This window comes from Anomaloglossus baeobatrachus, chromosome 1 (assembly GCF_048569485.1).
Source record: "Anomaloglossus baeobatrachus isolate aAnoBae1 chromosome 1, aAnoBae1.hap1, whole genome shotgun sequence".
Classification (NCBI taxonomy): domain Eukaryota; kingdom Metazoa; phylum Chordata; class Amphibia; order Anura; family Aromobatidae; genus Anomaloglossus; species Anomaloglossus baeobatrachus.
In genome coordinates, this window is record NC_134353.1 from 842,998,884 (window position 1) to 843,023,146 (window position 24,263).

A 24,263-nucleotide genomic window follows, 5' to 3' on the forward strand; every position below is an offset into this window, starting at 1 on the left:
CATATCCTTCTCACAACAAAGAGTAGCATAGCTGCCAACTGGGGAGGAATATTCACCCCCCACTCAATCAAATTATTGAAAAGGTTGCGATCCACAGGAACTATGAAAAGCACGATGCCACTTTGCCACTATGCCACAGGGAGATTTATGTAAATTGGAGGTTTGGGCTGAGAAGTGGCAATTGAAGTTTAATGTAGATAAATGTAAGGTCATGCACTTGGGTAGAGGAAATAACATTTATGATTATGTACTTAATTGTAGAACACTGGGTAAAACAGACACAGAAAAAGACTTGGGTGTATGGGTGGATGGTAAACTTCACTTTAGTGGCCAGTGTCAGACAACTGCTGCCAGGGCTAATAAAATAATGGGATGTATGAAAAGAGGTATAAGTGTTCATGAAAAAAATATAGTTCTACCTCTGTACAAGTCACTAGTGCGACCGCACTTAGAATACTGTGTACAATTCTGGTCACCGATATATAAGAAGGACATAGCTGAACTGGAGAGGGTGCAGAGAAGAGCCACCAAGATTATTAGAGGAATGGATGGGCTGCAATACCAAGACAGGTTATTAAACTTGGGGTTATTTAGTCTGGAAAAACGAAGGCTTAGGGGGGGATCTAATCACAATGTATAAATATATGAGGGGACAGTACAGAGACCTTTCCAAAGATCTTTTTACACCTAGGCCTGCGACTGGAACACGGGGGCATCCGTTACGTCTTAAGGAAAGAAGGTTTAATCATAAATCACAGTCGAGGATTCTTTACTGTACGAGCAGTGAGACTATGGAACTCTCTGCCGCATGATGTTGTAATGAGTGATTCACTACTAACATTTAAGCAGAGCCTGGATGCCTTTCTTGAAAAATTTAATATTACCAGTTATGTATATTAGATTTTATGACAGGGTGTTGATCCAGGGAACTAGTCTGATTGCTGGATGTGGAGTCAGGAAGGAAATTTTTTCCCCATTGGAACTTGTTTGTCACAGTGGGGTTTTTTTTTTTTTTTTTTTGCCTTCCTCTGGATCAACATGTTAGGCTACGGGTTGAACTAGATGGACTTAGAGTCTCCCTTCAACCTTAAAAACTATGATACTATGATACTTTCAATAATCAATATACTCGCTATTTCAAAGTTTGGCACCCCTGGGACACTTATCGATCGGAAGTCACCTGATTTTGGTACCTAAATAACTCACCTATGTCAAGTATTACTATTCTCAAACATAGTTCTGGTATTTAATTTTTAATGGTCATTTTAAATAGGTACATTTTCTTGTATATACGTTTTGTATAGGGTTTATAGTTTTGCAAGTTAAGATCTTGTTCTTCTTTTCCCTGTACCCTTTCTTTCCCATTTCCCTTAATCCTAATTTCCCTATTAAATGGCTACACCTTCCTCCGCTTCCTTCCTTCACCAATCCTTTCCCATACCTCCTCACCTGAAAGATATTTTATGCTAAATATTTACTAATGTCACCATTTAATCGCTGTTTCATCTCAACATTCACTCTAATTTTCCCCCTCCCTTTTATTTTTGTTTAAAACCTTAATAAATACATTTTAAAACAAAAGGAATTCTGTAGTACGAAATCTGTCTTCTATATTCCATCCATTTTTCCGGAGCCTGATACTCAAAGCACAAGAGAAATAAGCCATGTGCGAAGTCTCATTGAATGCAGAAATGGAGCAGTTTTTAGAACTCAATAAAAGTGTATGGGTCAGTGTGTGGTCTCGGAAAAATTGGACAACACACGGATGTGTCACCCGGATGTGTCAAGACAGCCCAACAGTGCCTTGGCTGATCTCCAGAGGTCCCAGTTTGGTTGGGATGGGCTGCAGTGGTGATCTGCTGCAGATGTCTCCAGCCTATCCTGGTCAGAAAAGTATCAAAGACTGGCAGTGAACTTCAGAAGCACTGGAAGAGGAACAGTAGTGTTTGGTTAGGGGAATGGGGTTTTTTTGTGTCTTTTTAGGAGACTGCTGTCTCTATAAATATGTTGGGGTTGAACATCCCTTTTAAGTGGTTTCTATCTGTGGTAGGTATTGTATTGCTCAAAGAAGAACGGACACTTTATAAATGAAGCCTTCTTTTGATAACTGTCCTAAATCAAGCTCAAAATATGAAGCTTGTCTCATATTTACTCAAAATAAAAAATAGAAAATGTTCCCTTTAACAACTTTTCCCAGCCACCACCACCTGAGAAATGTTTAAGAATATCTCTATGGTAAACCACAAAGTAGAGCCCAAAATACATTTCCAGTTCTTCACACAGCTCAACATTATCCTTGACTCTACGCCAAAGAAAAAGAGGATATTGTGCTGATCCTCGAAGAGCCATACAAAGACATATATTGACACGGCATTAACCTCTTCAGAGAAGGTATTCCGTCCGTAAGAACAGTGACTGATCATCGGCTCTTCTCTTATTTCTGGTGTTGTGTGGTAGTTATCTGTATATTGATTTTTCTCTTATACCGAAGCAAAAAGATAGATGCAAATATAATCTATATACTAATATCAGATGTCAGGGGAAATTATACTAATCTATCCTGTTATAAAAGAGTAGTCAGGATGGCGGGGTCCCATGCACTCAATTATCACCATCCTGTATGTTTTATGTATGATGTGAACTGGTTAAAGGGAACCTGTCACCAGATTTGGTGACTATAAGCTGTGGCTCTTCTATACAGCATTCTAACATGATGGATATAAGAGCCCAGGCAGCTGTGTAGAATGTAAAAATCACTTTATAATACTCACCTGAGGGGCAGTGCAGTGCAGACTGGTCGGATGGGTGTCTCCGTTACCTCCTCTTTCGGCCATCTTTGTCCTTCTGAAGCCTGGGTACATGATGCATCCTACGTCATGCACACGAACCGCCATTGAGGGCCCGCACAGGCGCATTACAATACTTTGATCTGTCCTGCTCAGGGCAGATCAAAGTGCGCCTGCACAGGCCCCAGTGTTGGCTTGTGTGGATGACGTAGGATGCGTCATGCACCCAGGCTTTAGAAGAAAGGGGACAAAGATGGCTGAAAGAGGCAGCGCCGAAGAATGGAGACATCCATCCGACCAGTCTGGACCGCCCCACCCCTCAGGTGAGTATTATAAAGTGATTTTTACGTTCTACACAGTTGCCTGGGCTCTTACAGTTAGGTCCATAAATATTTGGACAGTGACACATGTTTTGTTATTTTAGCGGTTTACAAAAACATGTTCAGAAATACAATTATATATATAATATGGGCTGAAAGTGCACACTCCCAGCTGCAATATGAGAGTTTTCACATCCAAATCGGACAAAGGGTTTAGGAATCATAGCTCTGTAATGCATAGCCTCCTCTTTTTAAAGGGAGCAAAAGTAATTGGACAAGGGACTCTAAGGGCTGCAATTAACTCTGAAGGCGTCTCCCTCGTTAACCTGTAATCAATGAAGTAGTTAAAAGGTCTGGGGTTGATTACAGGTGTGTGGTTTTGCATTTGGAAGATGTTGCTGTGACTAGACAACATGCGGTCTAAGGAACTCTCAATTGAGGTGAAGCAGAACATCCTGAGGCTGAAAAAAAAAGAAAAAATCCATCAGAGAGATAGCAGACATGCTTGGAGTAGCAAAATCAACAGTCGGGTACATTCTGAGAAAAAAGGAATTGACTGGTGAGCTTGGGAACTCAAAGGCCTGGGCGTCCACGGATGACAACAGTGGTGGATGATCGCCGCATACTTTCTTTGGTGAAGAAGAACCCGTTCACAACATCAACTGAAGTCCAGAACACTCTCAGTGAAGTAGGTGTATCTGTCTCCAAGTCAACAGTAAAGAGAAGACTCCATGAAAGTAAATACAAAGGGTTCACATCTAGATGCAAACCATTCATCAATTCCAAAAATAGACAGGCCAGAGTTAAATTTGCTGAAAAACACCTCTTGAAGCCAGCTCAGTTCTGGAAAAGTATTCTATGGACAGATGAGACAAAGATCAACCTGTACCAGAATGATGGGAAGAAAAAAGTTTAGAGAAGAAAGGGAAAGGCACATGATCCAAGGCACACCACATCCTCTGTAAAACATGGTGGAGGCAACATGATGGCATGGGAATGCATGGCTTTCAATGGCACTGGGTCACTTGTGTTTATTGATGACATAACAGCAGACAAGAGTAGCCGGATGAATTCTGAAGTGTACCGGGATATACTTTCAGCCCAGATTCAGCCAAATGCCGCAAAGTTGATTGGACGGCGCTTCATAGTACAGATTGACAATGACCCCAAGCATACAGCCAAAGCTACCCAGGAGTTCATGAGTGCAAAAAAGTGGAACATTCTGCAATGGCCAAGTCAATCACCAGATCTTAACCCAATTGAGCATGCATTTCACTTGCTCAAATCCAGACTTAAGACGGAAAGACCCACAAAGCAAGCAAGACCTGAAGGCTGCGGCTGTAAAGGCCTGGCAAAGCATTAAGAAGGCGGAAACCCAGCGTTTGGTGATGTCCATGGGTTCCAGACTTAAGGCAGTGATTGCCTCCAAAGGATTCGCAACAAAATATTGAAAATAAAAATATTTTGTTTGGGTTTGGTTTATTTGTCCAATTACTTTTGACCTCCTAAAATGTGGAGTGTTTGTAAAAAAATGTGTACAATTCCTACAATTTCTATCAGATATGTTTTTTCAAACCTTCAAATTAAACGTTACAATCTGCACTTGAATTCTGTTGTAGAGGTTTCATTTCAAATCCAATGTGGTGGCATGCAGAGCCCAACTCGCGAAAATTGTGTCACTGTCCAAATATTTCTGGACCTAACTGTATATACAACATGTTAGAATGCTGTATATACGAGCCCACTGGTGGTGGCCGCAGCTTATAGTCGCCAAATCTGGTGACAAGTTCCCTTTAAAAAGTAGTTGAAAGTGAAATTCTCCTTTGGACTTTAAGAACCTTAAATGAGTTGTGCAAGACGGGGGGGGGGGATTTGCAGCTTTTTCCTTTCCTCTATATCTCATTCAGTTGAATAGTAGCTGATCTGCAATGGCCACTCGGCAATGTAGTATGAAGGCAAAAAGCCTGGTCCGTATATAGTTTACCATCTATGAAACAGATAATAGCGGATCATAGGGGGTGACGATTGTCTGTCCTCCACAGATGTCATTAATGGACAACCCCTTTAAAAGTTGCTTGTGCAGACAATGGGTGACTTATGGATTTTAGCAATAATGTGTGAACGTTTATGGATTATTGATATATAATAACATTTGAGCCAAGTTCACATTGTGCTGCATTTTCTTTACCTGTGTGAATGTAGAGTTTTCCAAGTTAGGATAACTGAGTTGCTTTCATTTAAAAACAGTGCCACTCCCATCCAAGGGTGATACCTGGTATTGCATCTCTGCTTTACTGATGATAGCTGCAGCAGTGTTTCTGAAACAAAGCAGCCACGCATTTCTAACCCCCTAATACTTTAGATTATTATACCTCACAGCTTTGCCACGTTTTTCTCCATTGACTTAATTGGGAACAACATATGCCACCAAGGAGAAAAAAAATCCAATGGCATCAAATTCAACTTACAAATCTTGAATGAGATGTTGAAGAAAAGTCAGGCTGTCAGTTCAGTCATGCACATCAAATTGTTGACAGATCCATCAAAATCAATGGTGTTTGTAATATGCCATTACATATAATAGAATTGGGTGATCTATAACAATAGTATAATAGAATTTATTTGGGATTATAGTTCTTCTTTGAGAGTTAAAGGGAACCTGTCACTTATTCAGCTGCGGGGTGCTCCGATACGTTTCGTTACAATGGGAATCACTTGTGATCGCCGTCCTTCTTGCTTTGTATGGATGACGTGTCCTATGTCACCCACACAATGTCCTCCATTGCGGTCCTGCGAATGCGTACTTCTCTATGTCATGCTGAGGGCAGAGCAAAGTATTGTAGTGCACATGCAATCTTTGACCTTTCCCTGCACCTGCATATTACAGTACTTTGTACTGCTCTCACCATGGCAGAGAGAAGTGTGCATGCGCAGGAGCCCAATGCTGGACACTGTGTTGATGACATAGGATGCGTCATCCACACCAAGTAAGAAGGAGGACGTGATCGCAAGGATAGAGGTCGCAACATCGGACATGATTGGAAAGCCCCACAGGAGAGTAGGTGACAGATTCCTTTTAAGAGGCAATTATGCTGGACGATAATTGTTCAGATTTTATCACCAACGACCCATCGTTCATGATAATTATGTAACGTGAATGAGCTATGCAGCCTAATGTTCATTATTTGTGCAAGTAAAAATTCTTATTTATCTCTCAAAGAATGTGTAATGTAAATACAGATCATTCAAAGATTAGATTGGCAAGAAGGAGGAATAGAAATTCAAGTCCAAAATATATGTGGCTTTCAGTGATTGGCTGATCTATGAAGTATAGATTTGCGCCCAATTGTTCATTCTTATTACTGCAAATTTTCCCATTCATATAAAATTGTGAAATTGATTACACATCTTATCACTAATCCGATTCAATTTTTAGTACAGTGTCGCGGGCGGGGAGGACACCGCCGCTGCTGGTCGCTCGCCAACGCTCGGGTTCGGCGCTGCTGCGGCAGCTCGGTGGCTCGAGCGGTGGGCCGGATCCGGGGACTCGAGCGGCGCTCCTCGCCCGTGAGTGAAAAGGGTGGTTGGTTTGGGGGATTTAGTCCGTGACGCCACCCACGAGTTGTGGTGAAGATGGGCACCATCGCTGCTGGTGACAGGGATCCCGGGAGCGATGGCAGGGAGCAGCTGGGATGTTGTTTTCCCCCTCCGTGGGTAGGGGGTCGGTGGTCCCGGGGCCTGGGGGCGTGACGGGGAGGCAGGGTTGGTGAGGTGCAGGGTTGCAGGGACAGTGCGGCGTGGTGCCAGATGGCACGGGTGTACTCACTCAGTAGGAGATGCACAAAGTCCTCGGTAAACCAAACGGCTGGGTGGACGAGTCCCGCAGCCGGCTGCAGTGTCTCTCCCCGGACAGGTGATGGCGGCTGTCTTTCCCTGCACCTTGATGTACTTGTTTGACTACTATGGATCCCCAACGGTAGTCCGCTCCCTGGTGTATGGATGCCGGAGGAGCCCGTTTGCCCGCAGGCGCTGGCCCTTGGGTCTCTAGCCTTAGGCGGTAGCTGTATACCCTCACGGTGTGGGCGGTTGCCTTCTCTCGGGTCTTTGGCTGTTAGGAAACCCCTGGGGTTCCGGTCACACTCGGATTTGACTATTGGCGGCGGCTCCAAGCCTGGTCGGAGTCCGATGGCCCTGCCTGTGTGTGCTGGCTTCACTTCGCTCCCCGGTCGGTACCGGCGGGCCAACACCCGACCCCGGTCCTATGGTTCCATGTTGCTTCACCATTCCTGCAGACGGCCACCACCATCTGCCAACCTTGCTGTCAGTGCCTGGGCCACAAACCCAGACACCCAAGTGTTTACTCCTCAAACTCCAACACTCAACTGTCACTTTTCCCGCCTCCAGGCCTGTGAACTCCTCGGTGGGTGGGGCCAACCGCTTGGCTCCGCCCCACCTGGTGTGGACATCAGACCCTGGAGGGAGGCAACAAGGGTTTTGTGTACGGCTTATGTTACTGTCTAATGGGGGTGGGGGTGTTTGTGTGTTATCTGTGACGACCTGGCTAGTCCAGGGCGCCACAACAGCATGAACAGAAATGGTTGTACAAGATTTTATGAATTCATATATAACTTGTGGGATTGGAACATTGAACCTGTCAGATTACCTGAACGCAGCGCATGATGTTCACGGTAGCAATCACTATTCAATAATTTCATTCAGAATTTTCATCCTCTGTAAACACTTGTCAGACATTGTTTGCTAGTCATGAACGCATTGCTCATTGTTTAAAAGGGAATCTGTCAGTAGGATCAACCCCCCACTAAGCCGTATATAAGGGAAAGTAGCTGATAGGAAGCTGAATAATATACCTCGATAGCTAAAATCCAGTGTCATTCCAGAGAAATCCATGTTTTTCTTATATACAACTGTGCTGTTAAGATCTATGGGCCGGACAGAGATCTCCCTGAAAATCTGCCTCAAGAGCTTATCTTAAATAAAAGGGGGTGCTACTAGTGTGAGACATGTAATGACAGACATGTCAACAGTGTTGAAGGACCGTCCTTATTAAAAAGTACACCTTGACATGGTGGATAACGTTTATGCGCTTTGATTAAAAAAAACAAAAAAAAAACACACACAACCAAAAACCGCTGACTAAGTACCTTACTGTTTAACGCTTCTAGTTATAATGGAGTTCATGTATTCATTAACCGCAGTGTGTTGCTGCACCATGTAGGTGTGTATATATACAGTTGTAACCAGACGTTTACATACACTATCTAAAAAAGACACATCTGCATGTTTTTCTCACTATCTTACATGAAATCAGAATAAACCTTTCCCGTTTTAGGTCAACTAGGAGCCAAAATTATTTATATTTGCCAAATACCAGAATAATGAGAGAGAGAAAAAGAGAAAAAGAGAAAATGTTTTACTTTTATTACTTTCTGCATAGTCAAAATTTTACATACACTAAAGGCCGCTTTACACGCAGCGACATCGCTAACGTGATGTCGTTGGGGTCACGGAATTCGTGACACACATCCAGCCTCGTTAGCGACGTCGTTGCATGTGAAACATACGAGCGACCGCCAACGAGCAAAAATACTCACCTTATCGTTGCTCGTTGACATGGTGCTCTATTCCCGATTATCGTTGCTGTTGCAGGACGCAGGTTGTTCCTTAGTGACGTCGCTGTGACGCCGAACGAACCGTCCCCTTAGAAAGGAGGCGGTTCGCCAGTCACAGCGACGTCGCTAGGCAGGTAAGTAGTGCGACAGGTCCAAGCGATGTTGTGCGCCACAAGCAGCGATTTGCTCGTGTCGCACAACCGACAGGGGCATGTACGATCGCTAGCGAGATCGCAGCGTGTAAAGCGGCCTTAAATAGTACTATGCCTTTAAGCAATATGGGACAGCCCATATGATGATGTCATGTCTTTGGAACCTTCTGATACGTTTAGTGGCAACATTGAGTTAATTAGAGACACACATGTGGATGTATTTTAATGCACACCTGAAACACACTGCTTCTTTGGTAGTATCATTGCAAAGTCAAAAGAAATCTGCCAAGATTTCAGGAATAGAATTGTGGACATGCACAAATCTGGTTCATCCTTGGGTACAGTTTCCAGATACCTGAAGGTGCCTCGTTCATCTGTACAAACAATTATACACAAGTACAAACAAAATGGGAATGGCCAGCCATGATACCATTCAGGATTGAGACAGGTTTTGTTGTACTAGGGATGACTGTACTTTGGTCAGACATGTGCATATCAACCGAAGAACAAAAGCAAAAGACCTTGTGAAGATGCTGGAGGAAGCTGGTAAGATTGTGTCATTATCCACAGTGAAACGAGTACTGTAAGGATAACAAAGTCAAAGTTTTGGAGTGGCCATCACAATACCCTGATCTCAATCCTATTGAAAAATTTGTGGGCAAAGCTGAAAAGGCAGGTGCTAGCAAGGCGACCTACAAACATGGCTCAGTTACATCAGTTCTGTCAGGAGGAATGGGCCCAAATTCCTACTAACTATTGTGAGAAGCTTGTGGAAGAAGATCCAAAACATTTGACCCAAGTCATATAGTTCAAGGGCAATGGTACGAAATACTAATGAAAATGTATGTAAACTTTTGACTTTGCAGAAAGTAATAAAAATGCCTTAAAAAATTCTCTCTCTCATTATTCTGCATTTAGCAAATATAAATAATTTTGGTTCCCAATTGACCTAAAACAGGAAAGGTTTATTCTGATTTAATGTCAGAAAGTGAGAAAAATCTGCAGATGTGTCTTTTTAGATAGTGGATGGAAACTTCAGGTGTCAACTCTATGTAATGACAGACAGTGTACTCTCACACACAGCTCTGCATGAAACTAAAGGCCGCTTTACACGCTGCGACATTGCTCAAGCGATCTCGTTGGTGTCACGGAATTTGTGACGCACATCCGGTCGCTTTAGCAATGTGTTTGCGTGTGACACCTATGAGCGATTTTGAATCGTCGCAAAAACTGTCAAAATCGTTCAGCGGTGACATGCTCCCCTATTCTCAATTATCGCTGCTGCTTGGTGTACGAAGTAGTTCGTCGCTCCTGCGGCAGCACACATCGCTATGTGTGACACTGCCTGAACGAGGAACCTCACCTTATCTGCGGCCGCCCGCAATGAGGAAGGAAGGAGGTGGGCGGGATGTTACGTCCCGCTCATCTACGCCCCTCCGCTTCTATTGGGCGGCGGTTCGGTGACGCTGCGGTGACGTCGCTGTGACGCTGAACAAACCGCCCCCTTAGAAAGGAGGCAGTTCGCCGGTCACAGCGACATCGCAGAGCAGGTATGTGTGTGATCACACGATAATCGCATGTACGATGGGGGCGGGTGCTTTCGCGTTCGACATCGCTAGCAATTGCTAGCGATGTCGTAGCGTGTAAAGTGGCCTTTAGTCTAATAGGCTGCTGAGTTCATGTCAGCCATTTCATGGTGCCGAGCCACAGGCAAAATGAGTAGGCACCGTGGTTAGGACTGCAGTCTTACAGTGCTGGGGTCCTGGGTTCAAATCCCACCAAGGATAACATCTACAAAGAGTTAGTATGTTCTCCCCATGTTTGTGTGGGTTTCCTCACAAACTCCATGACATACTGGTAGGGAATTTAGATTGTGAGCCCCAATGTTGACAATGATTATCACATCTGTAAAGCGCTGTAGAATTAAAAGTGCTATATAAGTGAGTAAAATAAATAAAGAAATGGCTATGCTGCAACATTGTCAAGAAATGTATGTTGACAGATGAGCATGCTAGGAGTAGATGAATCTCTCACTTGTATTGATAGAGAAACCCGTCAGTCAAGCCGAGCTAGGCGGGGAGAAGCTGGAGGAAGCCACCCAGTGGACTCTGCTTTTTTTCTATGCCAAGACTCTTCTTCCCATGCCTGGATCATTTTTCAAGCTACGTAGCCTGTCAATGTTTTGTTTTAAGGTTTCTTATCTACCAAGCACTTGCCCTCCCATCACCCCCAATTCCCCAAACTCTATGGATGGGCTATCAATACTGTTTACAACTGTTCTAGAAGATCCCTAACAAAAGAATAACTTTATGATAACTATCAAATTTAAGAAAGAGTCCTAGTCGTGTTTTAATGAAGATTTCAGACTTTAAGGACTTTTCAGGTACTTCAGTTAATGCCTATCCTTATAACGGCTCATCACTCCTGCCAATCAAACAGAGGAGAAACAAGGGAGAAAGTTGCATAACTAGGTACAGCCCTCACTGCAGTGTAGCTAATCTGTGGGGGTATTGGGTGTTGGACCCTTACAGATCAAATAATGATGGTCGTACATATGGACAGGCCATCAATACAACAGTGCAAGAAAACATTAAGAGGTCATTCAATCAAGGCAAAATGTTTTTTTATTGAAGCCAAGACCGTGATCAACTAGTCCTTGCAGGTTCATAAACCCCTTAATAATCAATTGCTAATAGTGGTTCAAGATGCAGGCCACACATCTCTCTGGGGAAAATGTAGTATTGCATGCTTATTGCTTACCATTCAATAAATGGACAAACTTGTGACAGATGAATGGTCAAATTCCACCAAAGAAACACATTCTTTTTTAAAGGCAACCAATCACCAGGATTTTCGTATATAACCTAAAGCCAGTGTTATACTGGCACGATCAGGCAGATTCTATACATACCTGTAGTGGTCAGCTCGGATGTTTAGGTTTTGAAACCCAAGAAAGTAAAGTTTATAAAATCACCAGCTTGTTGAGTGACAGCAGCTGAGGAGCAGATAATAGTGGGGGGAAATTCATAGTTATCCCCTCCCCCTGTTAGAATTAGCAGGTGTTATACAATTTATTTAGTGTTTGACTTCCAGGACCTGTGCTGAGGTCATACCCATGTGACCAGAAGGGGCGAGGCCTCAGCAAACAGAAAAGTGTTGCTTCCTGGTATCAGCTAGGTTAGCTGAGGCCCCGCCCCTTCAGGTCACATGGGTATGACCTCAGCACAGGTCCTGGAAGTCAAACATTAAATCTATTGTATAATACTTATGCTAATTTTAACAGGGGGAGGGGATAAGTATGCAATTATCTGCTCCTCAGCTGCTGTCACTCAAGAAGCTGCTGATTTTATAAACTTTACTTTCTTGGATTTCAAAACCTAAACACCCGAACTGACCACAACAGGTATGTATAGAATCAGCCTGATAAAGCCAGTGCTATACTGGCACTAGGTTATTTAGGAAAATCCTGGTGATTGGTTCCCTTTAAGGTTGGATTCCAATCTCAGTAAGTGAGAATGAAGGGGTCAGAGCAATGTATTCCCATTACAGATTTTCCTCTGCACAGTTGCACTCCCAGCCTCCCATTGCAGTGTGGTTCCATTCAAGTCAAGGGGCAGATGCAGTTCCCTACACGGCTAGATGTGAAGTGATCGCTGCTGGGCAAAGTAAAAACTGTGAAGGTAACAAAGCAGTGGAGTTCTTTCACCATCATGATCAGTAGGGTCCTAGAGATCAGACTAAGGCCCTGTGCGCACTTACCGGATTTTGCTGCGGATTTTCTGCGGATTTGCTGCATGTTTCGCTGCAGAAAATGTTCATAACATCTCTGCAGTGAATCACCAGCAAATCCTATGGAGAAAAAAAATCCTGTGCGCACTGGGCGGAATTTGACAGCTGCATGTTTTGCTGCGGGAATCCCGCAGCAAAAACAAGTGCATGTCACTTCTTTTCCGCACATCGCTGCGGGATTTCACTCCATTGACTCCAATGTTAATCATGAAATCCCGCAGGGAATAACGCAGGCAGCAAATTCTGTGCGGTTCACTGCGTTTTCCTGCGTTATTCCCTGCGGTATTTCGCGGTTTACCTCCGGTAATGTACATCGCCTGTCTGCGGTTTTGCAGGGAAGTGATGTCATTACAGGAAGAGGAAGTAAAGCAGAGAGTAAACAAACACACAGATCACACACACACACACACACAGACATCACAGACATAGATCACATAGAACACAGACACATAGAACACACATAGAAAGAAAACGGAAATATAGAAAACAAAGAACGTGGGCTCCGCTGCATATTTACCTTCCAGCCGAGGTAAGCACACAGCGGCGGCCCGGTATTCTCAGGCTGGGGAGGGAGAGGGGCAGGGATAATGTCCCCCGCCTCACTCCCCCTTCCGGCAGCCGAGAATATCAGCCGCAGCTGCCCCGGGACTGTCGCATGCATTATGCGGCAGCACCGGCGTGTCCTCGGCTCTTCTTGCTGCCGTGTAGCAGTGGCAGCAAGGTAATACAAGGGGTTAATGATGGTGGGGGACCACCGCCATTAACTCCAGGCTTGATCATGGCAGCGTCTATGTGACAGCTGACATGATCAACCCGTAAGTAAAGTGAATAAAACACACACACAGAAAAATCCTTTATTTTAAATAAAACAAACAAGCCTCGTTCACCATTTTATTAACCCCTCCCGAAACAAAGCTCCAGCGTAATCCACCGCTCCGGCGTAATCCACAAGGTCCTGCACTGCTTACATCCAGCCGCGATGTGTCACAGACACAGCGCTGAATGAATGCAGCAGACAGCACAGGTAATTACCGGTCATTTCCCACGGCCGGTAATGTGAACTCACTGCCGCCCGTGGGAAATGCAGCGATCTGTCCTCTATCTATCTATCCCTCTGTCTATCTATCTATCCCTCTATCTATTCTTCTGTCTATCTACTATCTCAGAATTAAATGACTTTTTTTTTTTTTTCCAATGTGCTTTATTGCATTGAATGCAATAAAGCACATCCCAACCCGCACGCGGCAAAACCGCGGACAATACCGCGGTGAAACCGCGGCAAACCGCATGCGGTTTTCGGGTGCGGTTTGCCGCGGTTTTTTACCGCGGGTGCGGTAATCTTTAAGAGCCTGCGGAATGTACGCACGGAAATTTCATTTCTCAGTGCGCACATAGCCTAAAGGTTTTCTATAAGTGACGTACAGTAAAGGAAATAATTATTTGATCCCTGGCTGATTTTGTAAGTTTGCCCACTGACAAAGACATGAACAGTCTATAATTTTAAGAGTAGGTTAATTTTAACAGTGAGAGACAGTATCCAAAATCCAGAAAATCACATTGTATAAATTAAATTATATAAATTTACATTTTGTAGAAAGAAATAAGTATTTGATCCCTCTGGCAAACAAAACTAAATACTTAATACTTGGTGGTAAAACTCTTGTTGATAAGCACTGCAGTGAGACTTTTTTAATGGTTGATGAGGTTTGCGCACATGTCAGGAGGAATTTTAGTCCACTCCTCTTTGCAGATCATCTCTAATTCATTATAATTTTGAGGCTGGCGCTTGGCAACTCGGAGCTTCAGCTCCCTCCATACGTTTTCTATGGGATTAAGGTCTGGAGACTAGCTAGGCCACTCCATGACCTTAATGTGCTTCTTTTTTAGCCACTCCTTTGTTGCCTTGGCTGTGTGTTTTGGGTCACTGTTGTGCTGGAATGAAAGAGACTTGGCACTCAGATTTCTGAACAAAAGCGGTGATTTTTTTTATTTTTAAATCCTTACAAAGTGAACAGAGCACAGACGTTTCGGTCCTAATACCTCGGACCTTCATCAATGTGCATGCTGGAGTTCACTTGTGGCTTAGTTTCATAGACCCTGATAAGGAATCTGTGGTGTCCACCGCTATGTCAGGGAAGCCCCTTTTACACCTCCAGTTATACGATTGTGTATCCCTATGAAAGATAAGCCAGTGATCCATTTATGACTAGGCACGAGCAGACCCGTCAATGATCTGCTTCTCCGGTTTTGGCTGGATTAATATAAGACTGACTATATAAGACAATGGGGACCCGAACCTTGGTGCTGTAAAAGGCTCGAAGTAAGGGCTAAGGGACTGCAAAAGGACGCAAAATGGGGTTAAGAGCAGGACAACTGCCCTGCAAACAAATGTGGATACAGAAAAAAATGTGTTTTCCCTTATTTTTGATAACCAGCACAGGTAAAGCAGACAGCTGGGGGCTGCAGCACTTGGTTGTGTGCATTAGCTTGGATGGTTAGAAAAAAGAGGGGATACCAGTTTTTTTAAATTATTTAAATAATTAAAACAAAAGTATAGCAAGGGACCCCCCCTATTTTTGATAACCAGTCACGGTAAAGCTAGGGGCTGGGAAGGCCCATGATTATTTATCTCTTTCCAACCTAAAGATAAACCTCAGATTTTGGGTTCGCTCATCCCTATTTATGACCACAAAGCACTGTTCCAGCAAGGAAATAGCTTTTTTTTTTAAAACACCACTCCAGCTGGGTTTTTTCAATACTGAAGTGTAGCTTTAAATGTAAGTCCCCTGTTCCAGTCTTATACTCACCTTCCGGCTGCTTCAGGTTTTACTGATGCTACTCTGGTCCTACGGCACCATTTTGTGCCCATCATTTCTGACAATCCGGAAGTCAGACGTTACGTCACAAGCTCCGAATGCATCTCTATGAGAGCCAGAACAAGGTTCTCATAGACTTATATTTAGTTGTGACCTCTGGCACACGTCATACAACATTGGAGCTTCCGACAGCTCACAAATGGCCGGACACCGACTGGAGTGGTGGCTATAGAAGATGAAGATACCGGAGGGTGAATATCAGACAGGGGGCTAAGGACTTAAGATTTACAAAAACGCTGGCGTGGTGCTTTAAGTTGTTTATTAATGAATTTGGGTTTGATTGCAGCGCCCCTGAAGCCATCAGGAGCTACAAGGTACTGCATCCTGTCAAAGATGCAGGTCCTAACCCCAGGAACCTGGAAGACCACTGCCGGTAACACCAAAAACTCATATATAATCCCAGTTTTTCTCTTCCTTAAGGACTGGTGACAGACTAGAGTTGAACCCAATGGATGGCCACCCAGGGGGTGGAGCCGATCCAGTCCACTAGACGGCAACCAGGGAGGAGGGGGCAGACAGCGAGTAGTCAGTAAGTGGAGATGAACGTACCTGTACTGACGGTAGCGTGTAACAGTGACCTGTCAGGCACAGGTGTGTGGTTGCTGAAGGAGTACGGTGGAGTGCTCTCGGAACCATAGCACCAACTAGGTACAGAGCCCTAGATCAGGCAAACGCTCCAGGCAGACCTGATAAAATCTGCACGGTGAGGTGACCATCCAGGACCTCACTGACTGTAAGGTCCGGGGGCACCAGCAGTGACGGGCGAACCAGAGATCGGGACCTGAGGACCGACCTGACAGGGTTCAAACTGCCTGCCATATGGACCAGAACAGAGAGACAACCGGGAGGGGACCCCCAGACGCTCCAAGCCATGGGGACCCACCAACCAGAGACAGGTGCAGAGGAAGTAAGCCACCAGGTTACCACACCGGCACTGGAAGGGGACCAGTGGTGAGGACCAGCCTTCCTCCGGGTAACAGCCATCAAACTGCTGTGAGTAAAGAACCCAGTTACACTGCAATCCCTTGAGTGGCCTACCTTCTTTCCGCACCTAACGCCATCACTTATCCCCTGGGGCCCCGGCCCTACTTGCGGAGGGCCCAACATCCAGTCTGCCATTACCATCAGCCCCAGTGGTGAGAGACTGTGCAGCGGCGGTTCTATTTCCATAACCGCAATCCGCAAGTGGCGTTACGATAAAAACTTTATTAAATATTCCCCTGTACATAACCCCTTTCAAGCGACCCCCAGGGTCACGGAACCGGGCAACGGCCACCCAGTGACACATCCCAGTAATACACTGCCCGGGACCGAGTACCCCATAGCCCTGGGGCGAGTCATGATGATGCACTTCTAGCTTATACTGGGTTTCCTACCTAGCGGCAGCCTCCCACAACTGATTAACAGGTTGTCTGCTCTTGTACATGGCCACTGACCTGTCAATGACCCAGGGGAGGCTTCGGCTAGGTAGAGAACGCATCGTGAGGCTGAGAAGCTAGAAGTGCATCACCACACCCCACTGCACTTCCAGACAGCTTAAAGCAATTTCTTGCTACTGGGGCAGTGCTTTGAAGACACAGGGATCACTGACTTATCTTTTAAAGCGTTATGCAATCATTAACGGTTTGGGGAGGGGGAAGGATTTTGGACAGGCCCCTTTAAATGAAAGGTGAACAGGAGACATCCTATGATAATAAAGCCAGTTAAACAACTGTCTAGGTCCTCATTTATTCTCTCTGCAGGTTCCCAGCCTAACAATCAGTGGGACAGAATAAAGCATCTGCCTCAGGTGCCGGAAAGATGTACAAGACGTGACTGCAGGTGCAACTTTCCCAATTCTTTACATTTGTGAAGTCTCGAGCAGATATTTTTATTTGTAAACTGACTGAAACCTCAGGATAAATAAAGGATTTAGAGGAAATAAGAAATGTTATAAAGAGACAGACAAGCCCCAGAATGGATTTATTCCCAGTCTCCACCTCTCTAATCCGCAGACTACCCAGTAACCTCATCTGACCTATAGCTAGGGTGACCGCTTGGCATTACATGAAGGGACAGCATCTGGTCATGCCCTGACCCAATGCTGCCAATATAGCAGAAGGATTCTCTCCAGGTATATGCACTATTTCTTCTATAAATGCAGGTGCTGGTTCAGTTTAAAAAAGGCAGATTTTACCTAAGAGAACAGAACATGCAAAAGCGAAACATTATAAGTGAACTTCTGTTCAGTTCCTAAGATTTTCCACAGCTATAAAACATGCAGAATATACATTGTGTCAGACAGAGGAAAGTGATCAACAGATGACGGTCACAATCAGCTTAAAGGGTTGTGTCACAACAGACAGCTATGGCATACCCACAGGGAGAGGTCATAAGTGTGGACTAGATCTAGGTTCCTAGAAGGGGATCCCCAGATTCCCCCATTCTGACTGTTGCTGGTCCCAGTGACCATAGTGGTGACCGCAAATTCTCATTTCATACTATGAGAGCTCCGATCGCTACAGAGCGCAGTACTCTGCTATCGCCAGCAGTTCCATAGACAAAAATGTTCATGAATAATGACAAACACGTTAACGAGAAATCCCCATGATGTCTGCTATTGCTTTAGCTGAAATTCGTCAATTCTCCAGTATGAGGTTGTGCACAGCATCGACAATCTCAGAAACAACCACTCTCTGTGGTCCAGGACGTTCCTCATCATTGGTGCTGAAGTCCCCCGTTTTAAAGTTGGTAACCCCATTTTTAACTGTGGAATATGAAGGGCATTGATCCTCCAATGTCTGCGACATATCAGCATGAATATCCTTCACGGACTTTTCTTGCAGAAACAAGAATTTTATCACTCCTCTACTCTTAGTTGCTGTGAATATCACATTAGACTCCGCTATTTTGTTTTCCCGCGTGCATAGAACACTATTGCCATAAGCAACAAACAAAATTTTGAAAACATATTAGACACATAAGGCTTTCATGTGATGTAACATTTGTTACCATTGAAAGAAAAAAAGATCAAAAAGCCAAAGACTTATCAGCTGCCTCTCGTAATAAGATTGTAACATAATCCCTCACCCCACTTCTTATCCATTATGCTTTTAGGATGAGGTTAAATTGAGTCCATAATTTGAGGAGGCCGATGCGTGTAGCTAAAGCTCAGTATCACACGTCCAACGGTCAAGGTGCAAGTGCAAACCATAACATCCGAATTGGTTTTATTTCCCCTAACTCAACAATTATTGTGTTTGTGACAAGAGATCAGTGACTGATCTGAACATCGTGGTCTGTACATGGACCATGAATGTTGGATGTACGAGACCGGCCTGACTGACTACTTAGACCATCAATTTCCACTGGCCACAATGGCCATTTCTAGAGTGTTGAGACAAGGCCAGAAAGTAGTGACCAGCAGAGACCGGGTAAAACAAGGCCAGAAAGTAGTGACCAGCAGTGACCGGGAAATAATCAGAACGGTAGCTCTAGGTGATGTAAGAGGGCTAATTATTGCTTTTACCAGTTTGAGACCTCTTAAATTTAATATTTCCCTTATCTAACCCTCCCTTATTTTCTTTTATCACTTTTAAAAATAACTAAATATTTGAACACAGAAAGGTGACTCCATTAAGAATATCACTTTATTTTTAAACTGCTGCTAATTACCTAAGTTCTAACAATTTTCAGTATTAAACATGGAAGGAATTAGAGGTGTACACAATATAAAACAAACGGTTCTGAAGTGGTTTAGTATAGAATCTGACTACAGCCGTCTGGTTATGTGATGCCATGACAAAATCAGGGTGTCACAGATGACTGCACCCCTCTTCCAGGTGCAGGATTCCCTCCTCCTTGATTCTCCATCACAAATCCCCCATCTAGGTACATAACACCAGCCAGCAAAGCCTAGTCACCCCCCCATGACAATAGGGACACACTAGTGGGCGGGGCCAAGTGGTTTGAGATGCCCACCTAGGTGTAATGGGAGGGAACAAGACAGTTCAGTGAGAGACAGAGAAAGCGAGAGGAGTGTGAAGCGACAGGGTAGTTAGCGGTTGGAGCCCCTGGACTACTGACTAGGTGGCAGTCGGTAGACAGGGTCACAGTCGACGGACATCCAGTCGCGGGAGACCTTAAGTGGACCGGGGCAGGGTTGTAGCGGTGCCGACAGCGAGGATCCGGTCCGGAGGCTGTGCACACAGGGTACCTGGACCCTAGAGCAAGGACAGCTTCAGGCACCTTACTAATTGACCAGCCGAGGACAAGATTTCAGGTCTTGTCCCACAGGAGGCCCAGATAGAGCGAGACAGAAGCCCAACGAGGGGTATAGGGCTCCGCAATTGCCTGCTAACATCCCACGGGTCAGTTCTCACGGGCCACAACTCCCAACACACAGTATCACCGGGAATGGACTTCCCCGTTTCATGTAGAGTAGTCAGCAACAAGGACACAACACTAAGTGCAGGAGGAAGGGAGCTCTGTTTGCTATACCAGGGTGTGGGATCTGAACACACCCGTCGGAGGTCACCGGTCACTGGCAATTTGGTTAACCCTTTGGACTGTGTAAATAATTCAGAACTGTGAGTACACCAATACCATTCGGTCCAACCCTGCAGATTGCTCTCCACAGCACCATCTCACCTGTATTGGGGCCCCGGGACAACACCTCCCCTACCCGTGGAGGGGATAACATCCAGTTGCCCCACTCCATTAGTTCCGGACGTCACCTCCAGCGGCGGTGTCACCAACAATCACCGCACACCACGGGTGGCGTCACTGACAAAACCTTCCCCATCTAATAACCCCCTTTTCACTTGCGGGCGACGGACGTGTGCTCAGGCCCGGGTCCGGCTTCCCCTCGAGCCACCGCCACGAGCCCGGATCCGAGCGTCTCGAGCAGCCCTCCTGCAACAGTTACATATCAGAACATATCCAGGGTCCATCTGTGTCTGCAGGTACAGGGCGCACGGGTCACACAGACAACGATAGGAGAACTGAACGAAGTATTACAGATGAAGGAGTTTAGATGATCAGTAATATGGACAGATGGTGGAACATCCCTAGACATGGTCCTTAGAATATCATAAGGTGCCTTCACAACATTCAGATTGCAAAGCTTTGCAGATGTGACATTTTACTGCTGATGTCTCATTGCGCTGATTGGAATTATTAAAAGATCTCATTTGTATATTATGTCACAGATCTGCTTGTTCTAGAGCTATTCTCTAATAGGTTGTGATATTAGAAAACTCTTGTTTTAGTCTTCTGGTGACTTCCCATTGCTCTGAATGTGATGTGCTGAAGCTCACAGGTTGGTTGGGATATGTAGTGGACGAGCTCCGCTGTGCAGCCCCTGTAGTAAGGGGTATTGTTCGGCAGATGGTAAGCAGGCTTATCTGCCAGTGATTGGGAAAACGTCTCCGAGCCGCTCTAGCCTTGCTGGGAAATCTTTCAGAGATGCTCCTGAATCTCCCCATAAAGCTCACGGATCTGGAGTTATGCTAGACAAGTACTGACAATGTCCGCCTGTGTCAGAGTTCCAGATTCTTACAATATTCCTGTGCGATCGCTGTGCACAGACACGCACTATTGTGTATTTACCACTGGTGGACACAGACAGAAGAGGGCCCTGCGTAAGGACAGTATAGGGGTCCTTTAGTATGGTACAGTATAGGGGTCCTTTACAGCCCAATAGCTCATCATAATGTACAATTACACCTGCTTTGGAGGTAGAAATGGCTCCCAACCTCGTGTGTCCCTGTGTGGCCACACAAGTTGCACCAATGATATGTCCGGCCCTGGTATTTGCCCTGTACATGGTCCCAGCTGCAGTTTATAGTGGCTGAATAGAAAGGTTTCTTACATTAGTATTATGGAATAAGGTAGTAATGTAATTATATCAGTAGTATTCTCCAACATATTCCGCAGCACCTGACAATTCAGAGGGGAAATAAGTCGTAATGAAGACTCCATACAAGCTCCGAGAACTGGCTCTCCTGACTTACTTCTGATGTTTGTGGGAGTGTTTGGGATATCGGGGGTCTCGCCCTGTACAGGTAACATCTTCTAGAATAGGAGTAACCAAGAAGTCATTCTATTGGGTGTCACAATGTATCACCCCCGTGATACAGAGGAGCTCAGTTATTGTATCTAATGTCTCTGATCTGCACTGGGTCCTGGTCAGTTCTGTGTTTAGAGGGGACCAGAATTGGAGGTGGATTTTACAAATTTCTCCACAATCAGGCACTGATGGTGGCTCATTATACAATATTGGGCACATTCATGTAACCTAGAAACTCTATGGAGATCCAGATGTAAAGCTCTCACCTGACCCCTTGATTGTGCCCGCAGACCCCTCTGAATGTGCCCGCAGACCCCTCTGAATGTGACCGCAGACCCCTCTGAATGTGACCGCAGACCCCTCTGAATGTGACCGCAGACCCCTCTGAATGTGACCGCAGACCCCACTGAATGTGCCCGCAGACCCCACTGAATGTGCCCGCAGACCCCACTGAATGTGCCCGCAGACCCCTCTGAATGTGCCCGCAGACCCCTCTGAATGTGCCCGCAGACCCCTCTGAATGTGCCCGCAGACCCCTCTGAATGTGCCCGCAGACCCGCTTCACATAATAGGAGGCAGTATTGTCATTTTGGATCATTTTGTTACAAAGTTTACAAACAAAGCACAACAGTTCGGAGATGTAGGAATAATATATGTATCGCTCCTCCCAGAACATTCATCTGGGCATCATTACCAGACACTTTAGCTTGTTACACCCACTTCCCGCTCTCACCTTGCTGGCCAGCCATCATTTACCGAACACACCTGGATACATTATAGCAAAAAATGGTACAAGCCATTTTTAAAGGGTTAAAAAACATGCTACTTCGGAACTACTGTCTGCAGAGAAGGCATTTTAGCACTATAAATTCCAGAGCTTAAAACCTGGACCCCAGAGCAGCCCCCTCTGCCTTACCTGCTTCTCCATGGTCTCCTTCCCCCCACTGGCCACTATGGGAGCCGGGACCCTCTCACAGCTGCAGCCTTCCAACATGTACATCCCCGAGGGTCTTCCACTTTGTTCCGTCTCGAAATAGAACAGGACATTTTGGAACAGAGCGAACCACTTTTCGTGCCACCTGCTGGTCTCGGTCGCCTTCTTACCGAGAGTGCCCCTTTTGGTGCCCTCCTTGCGGGCCAGGAAGGCAAGGTACAAGGCATGCCCCTCGTTACACCGCACACTTTTCTGCATGATCCGGACCTTCAGGGCATAGTCCCCCCAGCAGCGGCTCCTGGGGAATGGCCCTGGGCGCACCGTGGTGCAGTGACCCCTACAGCTGGATGCCAGTGGGTATCAGTGACGGCCACACTCCCCGGAGAGGTGCTGTGTGCCAGGGTCGTGGGTAACAGTGAAGGTTCTGTGTGCCAGGGTCCGTGGGTAACAGTGAAGGTTCTGTGTGCCAGGGTCCGTGGGTAACAATGAAGGTTCTGTGTGCCAGGGTCCGTGGGTAACAGTGAAGGTGCTGTGTGCCAGGGTCAGTGGGTAACAGTGAAGGTGCTGTGTGCCAGGGCCCGTGGGTAACAGTGAAGGTGCTGTGTGCCAGGGCCCGTGGGTAACAGTGAAGGTGCTGTGTGCCAGGGTCCGTGGGTAACAGTGAAGGTGCTGTGTGCCAGGGTCCGTGGGTAACAGTGAAGGTGCTGTGTGCCAGGGTCCGTGGGTAACAGTGAAGGTGCTGTGTGCCAGGGTCCGTGGGTAACAGTGAAGGTGCTGTGTGCCAGGGTCCGTGGGTAACAGTGAAGGTGCTGTGTGCCAGGGTCAGTGGGTGAGGGATGAGAGTCTGCAGTAGGTTGTGCACGTGTCTGTGCAGGATCCAACCTGCAGGTGCTCTTCCTATGGGCGCTGTGGCCGGTGCCCGGGGAATATGGGCATCTTCTGGGGTGAGGTGCCCTAGGTCCAGGTGTCCGGCTGAGTCCAGGTCTGCGGCGCAGGCGGGAGGGCGCTACTCATGGTGTCTGTGGATCCGCAGGTGCTCGGCGCTCAGATCCCACACAGAGGAGTAGCCGGGCTCTGCCTCCTATTATCGGGTGTCAGGGCTGCTGCGCTCTCACCGCCGGATCATGCTCTATGGAGGAGCAGCTACAAGTCTGCGGAGATCCCACGTGTAGGGAGTCGCAAGGTCCCACTCCCAAACTTGCTTCCTCCCCCCACCCAGATCCACGGCTCCGGGAGCTTTGACAGCTGAGCGAGCAGGAGATGGCCGGCGTCCAGCAGGGGGCGCAGTGTGTCAGGCGCAGTAATCGGCTTTGAGCGCAGCACAAGTGTAAGCACAGCATCCTCCGCGTCCCAACAATCCTGCCCCGTGTGTGCTGCAATCACACTGCCTGCCTCTGTGTACTGCGATTACACTGCCTGCACCTGTGTGTACTGCGATTACACTGCCTGCACCTGTGTGTACTGCGATTACACTGCCTGCACCATTGTGTGCTGCAATCACACTGCCTGCCCCTGTGTGTGCTGCAATCACACTACCTGCCTCTGTGTACGCTGCAATCACACTGCCTGCCTCTGTGTACTGCGATTACACTGCCTGCACCTGTGTGTACTGCGATTACACTGCCTGCACCATTATGTGCTGCAATCACACTGCCTGCCCCTGTGTGTGCTGCAATCACACTACCTGCCTCTGTGTACGCTGCAATCACACTGCCTGCCTCTGTGTA

At 46.1% G+C, this 24,263-nt stretch overlaps 1 protein-coding gene across 1 annotated transcript in view; it reads right to left on the bottom strand.

The window, feature by feature from the left end:
- The window catches only part of RASGRF2 (Ras protein specific guanine nucleotide releasing factor 2), a 429,820-nt gene extending 406,035 nt beyond the window's left edge, over window positions 1–23,785 (bottom strand). The window contains exon 1 of the mRNA XM_075325142.1: window positions 22,519–23,785. Coding sequence (XP_075181257.1) covers window positions 22,519–22,794 — 276 coding nt within the window. The 5' untranslated portion in view covers window positions 22,795–23,785. The remainder of the gene's footprint in view (window positions 1–22,518) is intronic.
- Window positions 23,786–24,263: the final 478 nt, after the last annotated feature.